Source organism: Protopterus annectens, chromosome 8.part0, assembly GCF_019279795.1.
Source record: "Protopterus annectens isolate FY-2018-M chromosome 8.part0, PAN1.0, whole genome shotgun sequence".
Lineage (NCBI taxonomy): Eukaryota > Metazoa > Chordata > Ceratodontiformes > Protopteridae > Protopterus > Protopterus annectens.
This window is the reverse complement of record NC_056741.1, coordinates 256,588,464-256,605,209: the sequence shown is the minus strand read 5'-3', so window position 1 is coordinate 256,605,209 and position 16,746 is coordinate 256,588,464. Positions and strand designations below refer to the sequence as shown.

At 37.4% G+C, this 16,746-nt stretch overlaps 1 protein-coding gene across 1 annotated transcript in view; it reads right to left on the bottom strand.

Annotated features, from left to right (window-relative positions):
- Positions 1–16,746, bottom strand: part of CRTC2 (CREB regulated transcription coactivator 2) — a 2,800,764-nt gene that overhangs the window by 389,021 nt on the left and 2,394,997 nt on the right. The window contains exon 12 of the mRNA XM_044079735.1: positions 3,328–3,414. Coding sequence (XP_043935670.1) covers positions 3,328–3,414 — 87 coding nt within the window. The remainder of the gene's footprint in view (positions 1–3,327; positions 3,415–16,746) is intronic.

The window sequence follows — 16,746 nt, the reverse complement described above, 5'->3', positions numbered from 1 at the left end:
TGAAAAACACCTTAATATCTAAAAAAAATCTATTTCTCTTTCAGAATGTTTGACAGTAAACCTTTAAAAGGAGGTTGTACTTTCTAAGTAAACGATGAACTGTTGCAACTCAGCTGCTTCTCCCTTCCAAAGAAGGAAGACATCGTCCACAAATATTCAATAAAACAAGATTTTCTCTCTCCAAACATTTCCATTGGTAGAAACAAATCGCTCTTCCCAGAAGGCTCAAACAAGATTGGCATATGAGTTTACGCACGGTGTTCCCATGGCAACACTCCAGCATTGCCAATACAGCTTATCCTGGAACATAAAAATGTTATTCTCAAGTACCAACTGCAGCAAAGAACAAATCCTATAAACAGCTGGCGCATCAAAGACATTGTGTTTATTCAAAAAGTCTTTGACTACTTCAATTCCAAAGGAATTAGGCATAACAGTGAATAAGTTGTTAACATCCAGCTAGATCTGGGCTTTGAGGAAACTGTTCATCATCCGATTCATTTCTGAATGCGAGGACCTAGAGGACAAAGATGAATGTGTGGACTGTACCGGTGACATGCTCAACCAGGCAGTATGAGCAGGAGAGGGTGACTTGCTCCGCAGTGGAGTAAGACTTCGACACTTATGCTCCGAGTGGGAGTGCTTCAAAGTACACTCGGGAGATGATGGGTTACGGATACTAATAACCTCTGATGGCTCCGAGAGGCTGCTCGCACCCAAGGTCAGTGGATCTGGCAGGGTGGGAGGATTGGCAGGCACTGACTCCCTCAGATCCAAAGGGCCTGTCAGATCCAGAAAGAAGCATGGAGCTGAAGACGACGGATCCGAAAGTTTTCTGTTCTTTTTGGCACTAGAAGCCAACATCCCCAAGGAAGAAGGGGGGGTATGCTTCTTCTGAGAGGGAGTTTGGACTCCAGAAGAGGGAAGAAGCCTTCTCAAGATGAGCTTGTTCTTCCTATCAGCCAGGGTAGGGATTGAAGGCCACACAGATGTTGCAAGGCATATCCAAGTGCCTCGGGCACAAGCAGTAAACACACCTCTTGTGGGCATCAGACTGGGGAATGTTATGCCTACAAGAAGCACACCTCTTAAACCCAGATTTGTCTAACAGGTTTGTCAGGCACTCACACAAAAACATGCACACTAAGAAAAAAACAGTCACACACTAACACTTTACACTAAAACTAACGGATAGTGGGAAAGTTTTCTTTTTTTGTTTGTTTTTTTGTTTTTTTAAGAGAGAAAGAGAAGAAAAAGGGAAAGAGAAAATACGAAAAGGGCGGGGAGGACCTCACACCAGCGAACTACTAAGATAGCATAGCAGGAGGGAAGGTAATGAAGAAGGGTAAACTTACTAGTTTAAAGGGAAATCCAAGGGAGAGAAAGGAAAATATTACCTAAACATTGGAGAGGCTCGCAATTGCGTTTAGACCAAATGGCAGCAAACAAGATCTGAGGTTTTGAAAGGATGGAGAGGAGTTTGAGGCATGGATCGTATGTCTGAGAAATGGCCAGCTTAGATCAGAGGACGGATCCGAAGACCCATTTGTGATGCATAATAAAGTGGGCAACATCAGATTATCACAATATATGTGATGTATGATGTTGGTAAATGTGAACTTGTTAATGTAGTTTGATTACTTTCGCATACATGTAAGTTTGCCATGTCCCAAGTAATAATTCAGTAAAGGTTATGTCCCAAGTGATAATTCAATAAAGGTGTTAAAAAAAAAAAAAAGATGATAAACACAGGACAATGACAGGCAGGCATCTTCAAAAAAGTACAATCTGCTTAACAGGACACAGCTAGTCCTTTCAATGCAAAGATGATGATAATGAAAATTCTGTGGAACATGGTAAGGAACTCTCAAATTCTTTGAATATATTCAAAGATTTGCCAAATGTCAGTGCACACATGAGACAGACTACTTTGCAGATGAAATCTGCTCTGAATTCAATAAGCCATATGCCACTTTTCGGCTGGTTTACTCTTCCTGACAAACTATGGTTCATATCATGGAACACTTGGGACTAAAGCTTCCACTATTACAGTTCAAGTGTCAAGTGCTTGGAACTTAAATTCTGGGTCACAGCTCGTTGAAAACTGCACTCTACGTATAAAGTAATAGGACAAAGTGAAACAAGTTTGTTTTTTTTTTTTTTTATTAGGGAAAGAAACCCCACGATATCCATCATGACCCAAAACTTACAAACATTTACTACCACCAAAGTCACATTACAGTGTTGAAGGGGAAAACTGTGAAAAACAGTAGAGACTAGCTTTGCATGGTCCCTAAACTCAAGCAGTTAAAATTCTGATAAACTGTTCCTTGTGAGACATGGGACAGCTGCATTAAACCTGATGCCTGAGCACCTCCAATGCAATAAAGTTACACAGAGTGATCTGTTCACATTATATTGAATGGAGATGTCTGTACGTGTGTTTGATTGCATGTATGGTGGTGGGAGTGAGGTGATGGGGCACGTACATTAAAGATCATGTCTAAAAGTACAAAACAGCCTTTTGTTTTTGTATGGAAAAAAAAGTGTTGACATGCATCGTTATGCATGTTTTCCAGCAAATTCATAGAAAAAGAACTTCCAACAAACCTATTAGTTTAGCAGTTTGGTAATTACATTATTTACAATTACTTACCTTTGTTAAACGGGCGTTCCTTCGTTGAAGGTTGTGCGTTAGGCCCGGCAAGCCAGCACGTAAAACTCTACTGCCAATCATCAGTGGACCGGAGTTCCGCTGTGGCGACCACTAACCGGGAAAGCCGAAAGACACAAACAAACTTACCTTCATTAATCAAGTATAATTACAGCTAGAACCTAAAATTCTTAAGTGTTTCCTGCCCATCCATGAATATTTTTGCTGTAAACACGGCTCAGTACGTTTTGTTTTCTGTATTCAGAAGCAATCTTTTAAAGCATTGTTCTATAAAGGCTGCAAACTGCACTTTTTTTTTATTACAAAGAAGTGTCTGCATGCAAAATTTTTTGTTTGAAAAGAAAAGTTTGTTTCACAGTAAAGAACATTTTTCAGCAACAGACAAAATGAGTTTAAGTTTCACAGAAAAACATGTATGCAAATGAAAATATTTCACTTGGCAATAACTATTCAAAGGATAACACGATCACAGATATCTCAAAACAATAAAGAACAAGCTAAATAGAGTTTCAAAAGGAGTTGGTAACAAAATGATACAAGTGCTTACATAGCACTGACAATATGCAAATACTCACTATTTAAATTTTGGAATGCACTTAGCAAGGTGGAACACAAGAAAGACAAACAATGGAAAGGCTAACTAAGCACCATACCTGCTGTGACAAGGTATATGTTTGCTGGATCATTAGCTGTTGATCAAAGCACCCATCATCATAAACACTGTTCAACAGAGAGCTCTGCTACAGAGATACGAAGAAAGACAGAAAGAGAAAAATGCATACATTAACTCTTCAAGTCATGAATGTTTAATGCTGCCCTTGACGAAGGTCATGCTACCTAGCAATGTTTCGGTTAAATACAACCACATGATTTTAACACAAAATCCAGCAACAGAGGCTGTAAACATAACACCTGGCATGCAAAACTATAGAAGGAATTTAAGTGTTGCAGAAGTGACAGCAGGGCAGACTAAGCACATGTGGGTGTTATAAAATCATGACAGTTACACGGTACTGTTATACAATCAGGACAGTAATAAAGTTAAAAAAAATACAAACGTCAAGGCTGCCAAACACACTTTTTATTTTTGTATCAATCTTGGAAAGAGCAGTAGCATGTCCAGAATAAAAAGGTCATTGTGTGGTATAAAAAAAATCTTGGATGTAAGAGTCCATGCACAACTTGGTTCATGGCAGTGGTCTACTTTGGAAGTACAGGAAAGATAGGGCCTAGTGTCTAGATTGAGGTTGGACAGTAAAAACGGGAAAAAAAAGATTTGCATACAAAATACAGACATGCAACAAATGATCCTCTGAAGCTGCAATGTTTACACACTTAAACTACACAGTTTTCCTGACCCAAAAATAAAGCCAACAAACTTAAGACTATGACTTCCAGCGACAGCAGTCTATCCAGTAGCTTGGTGGGAAGACAATATGCTCATAATTAACTTACGACAGATCTGGATCACACTTTTAAAAACATGCAAGTACATGATAAATTGGCCTGGATACTGGTGCAAATGGGGCAGACCCAAGGAAACTGTTGCTAGAACTGTCAGTAAGCATTAAGCTGTTCTTATTGTAAAACATATCTCTGGGGTGACAAAACAGAGAGCAGGGAAAATAAGGCAGCAGAAAACTGGTTATGTAGTTTAAGAAATGCACAGGTAAATCTACTTAGGGCAGTGATGGCGAACCTATGACACGTGCGTGAAAAGTGACACGCCACAACATTTTGTGTGACATACCAGCGTTCACTAGCACCCGGGTTACCAAAGAAACTGCTTTTGCATTTGTTGCTTGTGTGAAGTGCTTTGAATTATTTTGTGCCAGATGCCAGTTCAACAATACTGCTACAAAGGTAAGCAAAGGTAAGGAAGTTATTAACCTGAAAGACTATTTCAGCACACTTTCTCAATAAGAGTCTTCAAAGGGCAGTGCTGACTTTGCAGGACCGTAACCACGAAGAGAAAACAAAGGGCAAGTAGTCTGCATTTCTAGGAGAATGCTGTTTTACATTTCCTTTAACTGTCACTCTTAATCCCTTCTAAAACTGGCAACTTTTTACACTTAATGACAATAATTAGATTTATAGACTAATTTTACTTCAGAAAATGTATATTAATTCATGTTCATTTTTTTGTCATTGTCTCAAATTAATAGTACTAGTAGTTTAAAACTGTCAACGTCTCTTATTTCTCAATTTGCCCCCAATTCTGTTGAAATTTATCCTTGACGTATTGTATGCATCAGCCATGCTGATGTATTTATTTATTTATTTTATTTTTTGTTACTTATGGAAAAGATAATTTCACATCTTGGAGTTTTATAAAGAGGAAAAAGATGGGATGATAATGAGGGCAGGAAAACAAACCTAAGAAAATGTATTTTTCCCTTCAATCCACCAGTGTAGCATTACAGATAATGTATATATAATACTGCAAATCTAATCTCTAGAGGGAAGCTGAAGGAACACTGAGGGCAAAAGAATAAAGTATTTCAGGTAATACTCCCATCTCCTTCTGTGTAGAACAAAATGCCTGTACCAGTTACATTGCTGCAACTTATGTGACTGCAGTATCCACGAAAAATGTGGGAAGACAGGCAGCAGAAAGTTCTACATTTATAACACACTTTCTTACTGTAGCTGTTCATCTAGAAAATGAACTTTATCACTGAGTCTATGAAGGGAATTACCCTCCGTTCCTCTCAAATTTGGTAATTTTTTGCCGAAACACTCACACCTGGGGGCATTTGCACTCTTCAGCAATATATGTCATAACATTACATTCCACACTGGGAGAGCAATCCTAACTCCTCAATCTACCACATAACCTCTCAAGCTCTTAGCACAAGAATTCTGTACCAAGCCAAAATAATATGAGGATCAAGGCCAAAAACCAGGGGCAAATTTTAAATTTTGCTCTTACAAACTTAGAAGTTGATAGAATACCACATTTGCATTAGCACACAATTTCTGAAGGATATGAAATTTGAAACTCAAATGCTTATCATCATTAGTGACTTTAGTCCTCAATGATTTGCCAGAACACCACAATTTTTTTAGGGACAGATCAGAAATAAGAAGCAAAAATCTGGACAGTTGAAAGGTATGGACGGTTTACCAAGTTCACCCTTACTAAAACCAAGCATACTTCTTTAAAAATAACAAACCAATGACAATTTGGTAGATACATTGCTACAAAGAAAAATAAATATACACCAACAGTACACAATGAATGGATGCTGCCCACAGACAGACGACATTTGCATCCTATCAAGTAGGGTTCCCTTGTACAAGTGATACAGGAAGAACATACCTGTTATATCTAACATTAGTGTTGTCGTAGTATTAGTGGCGCAACAGGCAGCACACTTGTCTTTAGTGCAGAAGACTGTAGGTTCTAGTCCTACACCAGGTGAATTGACTGCTAGCACTGCAGTGCAGCATGAGGGGGTGCCACAATCTTGTGTGTGCCGTCCTTCAGATAAGACATTAAGCCAAGGCTCCATCTGCTCGAGTTGGTGGTAGCTCATGTGGATGTCAAAGACCCCATGGCCTCTATCAGCTAAATTTCTCCTATCAATATAAATACCACCTTAGGTCTCCCCTGAAAAGGGGCTACTAGCCCAGTGGGACTAACCCGCTCAACAGAGTACAAATAAATAAATTATGGACTCTTCTTGACGGCTCTATGGCTGTGAAGAATCTTAAGCAATAAAAACTTTCAGGTAGTCAGGGGCCTCAGAAATACCATTTTTATTCCTCACTGCAGGCAGTCTGATTTGCTGAAAAGGCTGTAGTAGTAGTACCACCTGCTACACTCCTGTACATTTCTGGAGCTGGAGAAGCCATAAAGGTATTTAACACTTACTTTTATTGAAGAGAAGGGCAAAACAGCAGCACTTAGAGTCACAACTCAGGAATTACTTTTAGCACAGTGTGTCCCACTTATCAGACATTTGATCTTTACAATACCACAAAGGTCCTATAAAGACTACTACAGACACACGCTGCTGAGCTGAAAAAAAAAGTCAATTTCACTGAGATGCAAAAAACGTGCATGCTGTTGAATAGAAGCATGAAAATCAGGAATTAGTCAGGAATAGATTAGCTAAAGCCTTTTCTGCCCCTATAGCACATTTGTTAGGCAGTCTCGCCCTTCTGAACATTCCTATATGGCAATCTCAAATCCATATACAGACATTACGGTGGCACTACCTAACACCAGGAATCAAATCAGAAAATGCCAGAACTTTAGTCTTTCCTGCAACTCAAACACAGTCATATCTGTGTAGTTACTGAGACATGGTTTTAATGTAATGACAACACTCCCTCTACACTATGGTTTAGCATCTACCATGCCTTCAGGCTGTTGGGTTACTATAGGGAATTATCTGAATTTGTTAGAGATGCCATCACCTCACATCAAATTACCCAAAACTCTAACTTGGAACCCTGGAGATTCAAATCATCCTTAACAAATCCAACTTCTTCTTCATTGCTAGCTATAGATCACTAACAATATCACCTAGAGATCATGAAAATTACCTTAATAAGACTTTGCGGTTAAATATAAAACCAAATGCCTTTTTACTTGGGGGGCTTCAATTACTCAAGTACTGACTGGCATACTTACAACCTCTAAAAAGGATGTGCTCAGCTTTTCCTAAACTATGTTAATACCAATGCACTGGAGCAAAGTGTAAAACTATATGTTAGATGCAAGTCAGAGCAGAAAGCACCCTCAGCCAGCTCTCACTTTGTCTCTCAGAGGAATACCTGGAGTGCTGGAAGGAATTGGCATTGCCCGACTGCGAGGAAGCTTGATGACTACCAGACACAGAGGCAACCACCACTAAGAAAAAAAAAATCTTTGACCTCCTGTCTTATACAGTCTTCAGTAAAGTATAGTTGTCTCTCCACTTACCATAATTATAGATGTCCGAAGAGATCAGTGTTGCAGTACTAATTCTTGGGTCTTCCTGCCATGCAGATACCCGATGCTGGCCCATACACCAGTCTTTTCATTATCGCCCCACCCAGCAGGTGTCAAGGTATAAAACAAGAGTCGGTTGGTTCCATTTTCGGGTCTTTCTTTTCTAGACTTAAAACTCTGATGTTCCTGACTTATAGCACAACCTTCCCTACTGCCCTGTGTAAAAGTCAAGGGCCCTGACCTAAAAGGGTAGGGAGGTAGGAGGGAAGGGGTGGGGATAAATGGAAAAGGTGAGACCCACTCTATCCAAAGGAAAATGTAGTGAAAAATAAGAGGGGAAGTCGAGTGGGAAAGGGTAATGCAACACTGATCTACTCAGGCAAATTTACTGAGTCAATGTTTCAGCACTAATTCTTGGGAAGAATCACAGAGCTTTTAAAAAGGTGGTTGGACAGGAATATTGTCTGGCAACAACAAACTCTGCAGGATGGAAAAGCAAACTCAGCTCCAGCCCTCAAGATGAACCTAAGGTAGTACTAGCTGGAGAAGGTATGAACGGGTGGTGACTGCCTCTAGAATGGCTAGCTTAGGTAGTCCTTTCAAAAATGCATATTTATAACAAATCTTTAAGCCTGGCAGAATGAGCTGCGAAATTACAAGGATGTTGTCTTCTTTCAGAATAACAAAAGGTGATGCATATGGAAATAATTTTGTTTTGTCACTGGTTGGTTTACTTTGTTTGCTTCCTCAAAGGCTACAGACAGTTGGTCTGATCTGTTTGAGAAGTTAATTCCATGAAGCTATTATCTCAGTTGTCTGTGTACAACCAAATAATGCAATATCCTTTCTCCTCTGCTTTATTGGTTTGGCAATAACACAGGAAGGTGAATGGCTTGGTTTAAGGAAAATTCTGAAATCACCATGGGCATAAATGAGAGGTTAGTTTTAAGGATGACGTTATCCCTGTGGAAGATTAGAATTGTTTTTTTGTATATAAAGGCCCAGAGCTTAGACACTCACCTGGCTGAAGTGAGTGCCAGGAGCAGAGTTGTTTTCCACATCAATAGTTTGACAGGAGCTGATGCCGTTGATTCACTGGATGGTAGAGAGAGTTCTGCTGGTTCACTGGGTGGTAAAGTGAATTCTGGTCTTTCCTCCACTGACTCAGAAGAAAGGAGAACAAATACTACTTGGGCCAGCAAGGAGCAATCAAGATCATTTTGGGTATGTCTAACCCCATCTTTAGAAATACTCTGGGGATAAGTGGCACAGGTGGAAAGGCATACAGGAAGATGTCTATCAACTTGAAGGAAAAGGCATCTGCTCTCCATGACCCTAGCTGCCAGGTTCTTGAGCGGAACTTGTTCAGCTGTTGGTTTTCTGTTGTGGCAAACAGATCTGTGTCAGTGGACACCTCACTGGTGTATAAGATCCAGAAAAATTTTCCTGGGGTTGAGGAAGATTCTGCTCAGGAAGTCTGCCAAGTGGTTGTCCTGGCCCAGGATGTAAAATACAATGGGTGTTATCCCAATCTAATGTGCTAGTAGCCAAAGATTCATAATTACTCTACACAGAGAATAAGGCTCTGTTCTCTGCTGCTTGATTATGTACCAAATTACAGTGGTATTACCTGTACAAATTTACAGAGTTCCTGTAGACACTTTGTCTCCAAAGGCCTTAATAACTAAAAACTGCCATCATTTCTTTTACACTGATGTGCTGCTTTGCTTGCTGCCTATCCCAAGTACTCTGAACTCATAGATGTCCTAACTGGGTCTCCAGGCCCTGTCACAGCTGTTTGTTGCAATGGTGTGTACTGTCTCTAGCAAGATGAACTGTACCTTGGCTTGATGTCATCACATTCCTCCCACCATAGTATACCCTTTTTTAGACATGGTAGGGACCATAGTTTCTAGGGTCTGCAAACATTGAGCTCAAGTGTTCTTTTTTTTTTTTTTTAGGAATCACTGCAAATTTCTCATGTGTAGCTTTGTCAAGGGGATCATCATAATGTAGGAGGCAATGTAACCCAGGGCCCAGAAGAATTCTTTTGCCAAGATGGAGTGTTTGGTATGCAGAACTCTGAGCATTCTGAAAGAAAAGGACTTTGTCCTGTGGGAGAAAAGTCTTCTGTTAAACAGAATCTATTACTGCTTCTATGAAAGTGGTTCTTGTGCTTACTTGCAGTAGTGACGTCTTGAGACTGGGGGTTAGACATGCCTTCTAAACGCAATCCATGGTGATTTGCAAGGCTATCTTTGGAATATGTGCTAGGTATTATAAGGAAGTAAAGCAGCTGGAGGGAAGCTTGTTGGACAGGGGAAAGAACAAGACGATACCCTTAAATGCAATTTGTGGGCCATTATCTTCACAGTGGGGACCAGAGTGAGTGGAAAGAAAGAAATACTGCAGACACTTGAAAATGGTGGAAAAATAAGAGTAGGGAATTTTTGTAAATATCAATGGGATGCTTGCCCTGATTAAGGCACTCAGTTCTCTGAATCATCTTTTAGTACCCAGGACTTCAAGTGGTTACACGGTGATTGGGTACATCAACAAGCAAGGGGGAATTGGATCACACCCCCCTTTGCAAGCTAGCCATGTTAGCTTGGGATACAGCTTCACAGCACAATATCACTCTACAGGCATCCTACAATTCATCACAGCAAAACTGTGTAGCAGACAAGTTGAGCAGGACCAGAGCAGACACGAATGGAAACTAGCTTCTGGTGGTCTTCCAAAATTTGATACATCTGTGGGGAGCTCCTCAAGTATACTTTTTTGCCTTCTCTCAGAACAATCAATTTCTATTCCAGGACTCCGTGCAAGAAGGTCTGGTAGACAGATGCCTTTTATTTTATTTGGACAGGAATGTTCCTGAAGGCCTTTCGACTAATATGCAGGGAACTTACGAAGATTCAGAAGGAATCTTCCCAGATCACTGTGGTTGCTCTCTTCTGGCCCAAACAACTGTGGTTCGCCCTTCTTTTGGAAATTGCCAGGAGCAATTACCATAAGATTCCTTACGAAATGGATCAAATCACATAAGAACACCGTTATTTGATAAATCCCGACATCAATCATCTTAATTTGACTGCCTAGTCTTAATTCCTTTAAAGCACCTGTTTTCTGAGGACGTGTGCAAGAAAACCGGCTACTAAAACTTCAGCTTGGCAAGCTAAGAACTTGGTTATATTCAACTGGACGTATAAGAGAATTTAAGTACCTTTTTATGCACTTTTTTTTTAAAAAAATACAGTATTTAAATTGATTTAAACTGTGTATGAAGGAGTGTTGAAGGAATTTTTAACTGGTTATTCTGCTCTTCAGTAACTTGAACTAAAAGCTAGTGTTGGCTGAATTTTGTTATTTGCTAGTAATTACAGGTGTGAGGGTAGCCACATTCATTGATTTCCTGTCCTTGCATATTTAAACTGGTGCATGTGAAATAATTCCTGCTTTAAAACTTCAGCTTGGCAAGCTAAGAACTTGGTTATATTCAACTGGACGATAAGAGAATTTAAGTACCTTTTATGCACTTTTTTTTAAAAATACAGTATTTAAATTGATTTAAACTGTGTATGAAGGAGTGTTGAAGGAATTTTTAACTGGTTATTCTGCTCTTCAGTAACTTGAACTAAAAGCTAGTGTTGGCTGAATTTTGTTATTTGCTAGTAATTACAGGTGTGGGGTAGCCACATTCATTGATTTCCTGTCCTTGCATATTTAAACTGGTGCATGTGAAATAATTCCTGCTTTAAAACTTCAGCTTGGCAAGCTAAGAACTTGGTTATATTCAACTGGACGATAAGAGAATTTAAGTACCTTTTTATGCACTTTTTTTAAAAATACAGTATTTAAATTGATTTAAACTGTGTATGAAGGAGTGTTGAAGGAATTTTAACTGGTTATTCTGCTCTTCAGTAACTTTAACTAAAAGCTAGTGTTGGCTGAATTTTGTTATTTGCTAGTAATTACAGGTGTGAGGGTAGCCACATTCATTGATTTCCTGTCCTTGCATATTTAAACTGGTGCATGTGAAATAATTCCTGCTTTAAAACTTCAGCTTGGCAAGCTAAGAACTTGGTTATATTCAACTGGACGATAAGAGAATTTAAGTACCTTTTTATGCACTTTTTTTTTAAAAATACAGTATTTAAATTGATTTAAACTGTGTATGAAGGAGTGTTGAAGGAATTTTTAACTGGTTATTCTGCTCTTCAGTAACTTGAACTAAAAGCTAGTGTTGGCTGAATTTTGTTATTTGCTAGTAATTACAGGTGTGGGGGTAGCCACATTCATTGATTTCCTGTCCTTGCATATTTAAACTGGTGCATGTGAAATAATTCCTGCTTTAAAACTTCAGCTTGGCAAGCTAAGAACTTGGTTATATTCAACTGGACGATAAGAGAATTTAAGTACCTTTTATGCACTTTTTTTTAAAAATACAGTATTTAAATTGATTTAAACTGTGTATGAAGGAGTGTTGAAGGAATTTTAACTGGTTATTCTGCTCTTCAGTAACTTGAACTAAAAGCTAGTGTTGGCTGAATTTTGTTATTTGCTAGTAATTACAGGTGTGGGGTAGCCACATTCATTGATTTCCTGTCCTTGCATATTTAAACTGGTGCATGTGAAATAATTCCTGCTTTAAAACTTCAGCTTGGCAAGCTAAGAACTTGGTTATATTCAACTGGACGTATAAGAGAATTTAAGTACCTTTTATGCACTTTTTTTTAAAAATACAGTATTTAAATTGATTTAAACTGTGTATGAAGGAGTGTTGAAGGAATTTTTAACTGGTTATTCTGCTCTTCAGTAACTTGAACTAAAAGCTAGTGTTGGCTGAATTTTGTTATTTGCTAGTAATTACAGGTGTGAGGGTAGCCACATTCATTGATTTCCTGTCCTTGCATATTTAAACTGGTGCATGTGAAATAATTCCTGCTTTAAAACTTCAGCTTGGCAAGCTAAGAACTTGGTTATATTCAACTGGACGATAAGAGAATTTAAGTACCTTTTTATGCACTTTTTTTTTTAAAAATACAGTATTTAAATTGATTTAAACTGTGTATGAAGGAGTGTTGAAGGAATTTTTAACTGGTTATTCTGCTCTTCAGTAACTTGAACTAAAAGCTAGTGTTGGCTGAATTTTGTTATTTGCTAGTAATTACAGGTGTGGGGTAGCCACATTCATTGATTTCCTGTCCTTGCATATTTAAACTGGTGCATGTGAAATAATTCCTGCTTTAAAACTTCAGCTTGGCAAGCTAAGAACTTGGTTATATTCAACTGGACGTATAAGAGAATTTAAGTACCTTTTTATGCACTTTTTTTTAAAAATACAGTATTTAAATTGATTTAAACTGTGTATGAAGGAGTGTTGAAGGAATTTTTAACTGGTTATTCTGCTCTTCAGTAACTTGAACTAAAAGCTAGTGTTGGCTGAATTTTGTTATTTGCTAGTAATTACAGGTGTGGGGTAGCCACATTCATTGATTTCCTGTCCTTGCATATTTAAACTGGTGCATGTGAAATAATTCCTGCTTTAAAACTTCAGCTTGGCAAGCTAAGAACTTGGTTATATTCAACTGGACGATAAGAGAATTTAAGTACCTTTTATGCACTTTTTTTTTAAAAATACAGTATTTAAATTGATTTAAACTGTGTATGAAGGAGTGTTGAAGGAATTTTAACTGGTTATTCTGCTCTTCAGTAACTTGAACTAAAAGCTAGTGTTGGCTGAATTTTGTTATTTGCTAGTAATTACAGGTGTGGGGGTAGCCACATTCATTGATTTCCTGTCCTTGCATATTTAAACTGGTGCATGTGAAATAATTCCTGCTTTAAAACTTCAGCTTGGCAAGCTAAGAACTTGGTTATATTCAACTGGACGTATAAGAGAATGTAAGTACCTTTTTATGCACTTTTTTTAAAAAATACAGTATTTAAATTGATTTAAACTGTGTATGAAGGAGTGTTGAAGGAATTTTTAACTGGTTATTCTGCTCTTCAGTAACTTGAACTAAAAGCTAGTGTTGGCTGAATTTTGTTATTTGCTAGTAATTACAGGTGTGGGGTAGCCACATTCATTGATTTCCTGTCCTTGCATATTTAAACTGGTGCATGTGAAATAATTCCTGCTTTAAAACTTCAGCTTGGCAAGCTAAGAACTTGGTTATATTCAACTGGACGATAAGAGAATTTAAGTACCTTTTATGCACTTTTTTTTAAAAATACAGTATTTAAATTGATTTAAACTGTGTATGAAGGAGTGTTGAAGGAATTTTTAACTGGTTATTCTGCTCTTCAGTAACTTGAACTAAAAGCTAGTGTTGGCTGAATTTTGTTATTTGCTAGTAATTACAGGTGTGGGGTAGCCACATTCATTGATTTCCTGTCCTTGCATATTTAAACTGGTGCATGTGAAATAATTCCTGCTTTAAAACTTCAGCTTGGCAAGCTAAGAACTTGGTTATATTCAACTGGACGTATAAGAGAATTTAAGTACCTTTTTATGCACTTTTTTTAAAAATACAGTATTTAAATTGATTTAAACTGTGTATGAAGGAGTGTTGAAGGAATTTTTAACTGGTTATTCTGCTCTTCAGTAACTTGAACTAAAAGCTAGTGTTGGCTGAATTTTGTTATTTGCTAGTAATTACAGGTGTGGGGTAGCCACATTCATTGATTTCCTGTCCTTGCATATTTAAACTGGTGCATGTGAAATAATTCCTGCTTTAAAACTTCAGCTTGGCAAGCTAAGAACTTGGTTATATTCAACTGGACGATAAGAGAATTTAAGTACCTTTTATGCACTTTTTTTTAAAAATACAGTATTTAAATTGATTTAAACTGTGTATGAAGGAGTGTTGAAGGAATTTTTAACTGGTTATTCTGCTCTTCAGTAACTTGAACTAAAAGCTAGTGTTGGCTGAATTTTGTTATTTGCTAGTAATTACAGGTGTGGGGGTAGCCACATTCATTGATTTCCTGTCCTTGCATATTTAAACTGGTGCATGTGAAATAATTCCTGCTTTAAAACTTCAGCTTGGCAAGCTAAGAACTTGGTTATATTCAACTGGACTGTTAAGAGAATTTAAGTACCTTTTTATGCACTTTTTTTTTTAAAAATACAGTATTTAAATTGATTTAAACTGTGTATGAAGGAGTGTTGAAGGAATTTTTAACTGGTTATTCTGCTCTTCAGTAACTTGAACTAAAAGCTAGTGTTGGCTGAATTTTGTTATTTGCTAGTAATTACAGGTGTGGGGTAGCCACATTCATTGATTTCCTGTCCTTGCATATTTAAACTGGTGCATGTGAAATAATTCCTGCTTTAAAACTTCAGCTTGGCAAGCTAAGAACTTGGTTATATTCAACTGGACGATAAGAGAATTTAAGTACCTTTTATGCACTTTTTTTAAAAATACAGTATTTAAATTGATTTAAACTGTGTATGAAGGAGTGTTGAAGGAATTTTAACTGGTTATTCTGCTCTTCAGTAACTTGAACTAAAAAGCTAGTGTTGGCTGAATTTTGTTATTTGCTAGTAATTACAGGTGTGGGGTAGCCACATTCATTGATTTCCTGTCCTTGCATATTTAAACTGGTGCATGTGAAATAATTCCTGCTTTAAAACTTCAGCTTGGCAAGCTAAGAACTTGGTTATATTCAACTGGACGGATAAGAGAATTTAAGTACCTTTTTATGCACTTTTTTTTTTAAAAAATACAGTATTTAAATTGATTTAAACTGTGTATGAAGGAGTGTTGAAGGAATTTTTAACTGGTTATTCTGCTCTTCAGTAACTTGAACTAAAAGCTAGTGTTGGCTGAATTTTGTTATTTGCTAGTAATTACAGGTGTGGGGTAGCCACATTCATTGATTTCCTGTCCTTGCATATTTAAACTGGTGCATGTGAAATAATTCCTGCTTTAAAACTTCAGCTTGGCAAGCTAAGAACTTGGTTATATTCAACTGGACTAATAAGAGAATTTAAGTACCTTTTTATGCACTTTTTTTTAAAAATACAGTATTTAAATTGATTTAAACTGTGTATGAAGGAGTGTTGAAGGAATTTTTAACTGGTTATTCTGCTCTTCAGTAACTTGAACTAAAAGCTAGTGTTGGCTGAATTTTGTTATTTGCTAGTAATTACAGGTGTGGGGGTAGCCACATTCATTGATTTCCTGTCCTTGCATATTTAAACTGGTGCATGTGAAATAATTCCTGCTTTAAAACTTCAGCTTGGCAAGCTAAGAACTTGGTTATATTCAACTGGACGTATAAGAGAATTTAAGTACCTTTTATGCACTTTTTTTTTTAAAAAATACAGTATTTAAATTGATTTAAACTGTGTATGAAGGAGTGTTGAAGGAATTTTTAACTGGTTATTCTGCTCTTCAGTAACTTGAACTAAAAGCTAGTGTTGGCTGAATTTTGTTATTTGCTAGTAATTACAGGTGTGGGGTAGCCACATTCATTGATTTCCTGTCCTTGCATATTTAAACTGGTGCATGTGAAATAATTCCTGCTTTAAAACTTCAGCTTGGCAAGCTAAGAACTTGGTTATATTCAACTGGACGTATAAGAGAATTTAAGTACCTTTTATGCACTTTTTTTAAAAATACAGTATTTAAATTGATTTAAACTGTGTATGAAGGAGTGTTGAAGGAATTTTTAACTGGTTATTCTGCTCTTCAGTAACTTGAACTAAAAGCTAGTGTTGGCTGAATTTTGTTATTTGCTAGTAATTACAGGTGTGGGGTAGCCACATTCATTGATTTCCTGTCCTTGCATATTTAAACTGGTGCATGTGAAATAATTCCTGCTTTAAAACTTCAGCTTGGCAAGCTAAGAACTTGGTTATATTCAACTGGACGATAAGAGAATTTAAGTACCTTTTTATGCACTTTTTTTTTAAAAATACAGTATTTAAATTGATTTAAACTGTGTATGAAGGAGTGTTGAAGGAATTTTAACTGGTTATTCTGCTCTTCAGTAACTTGAACTAAAAGCTAGTGTTGGCTGAATTTTGTTATTTGCTAGTAATTACAGGTGTGGGGTAGCCACATTCATTGATTTCCTGTCCTTGCATATTTAAACTGGTGCATGTGAAATAATTCCT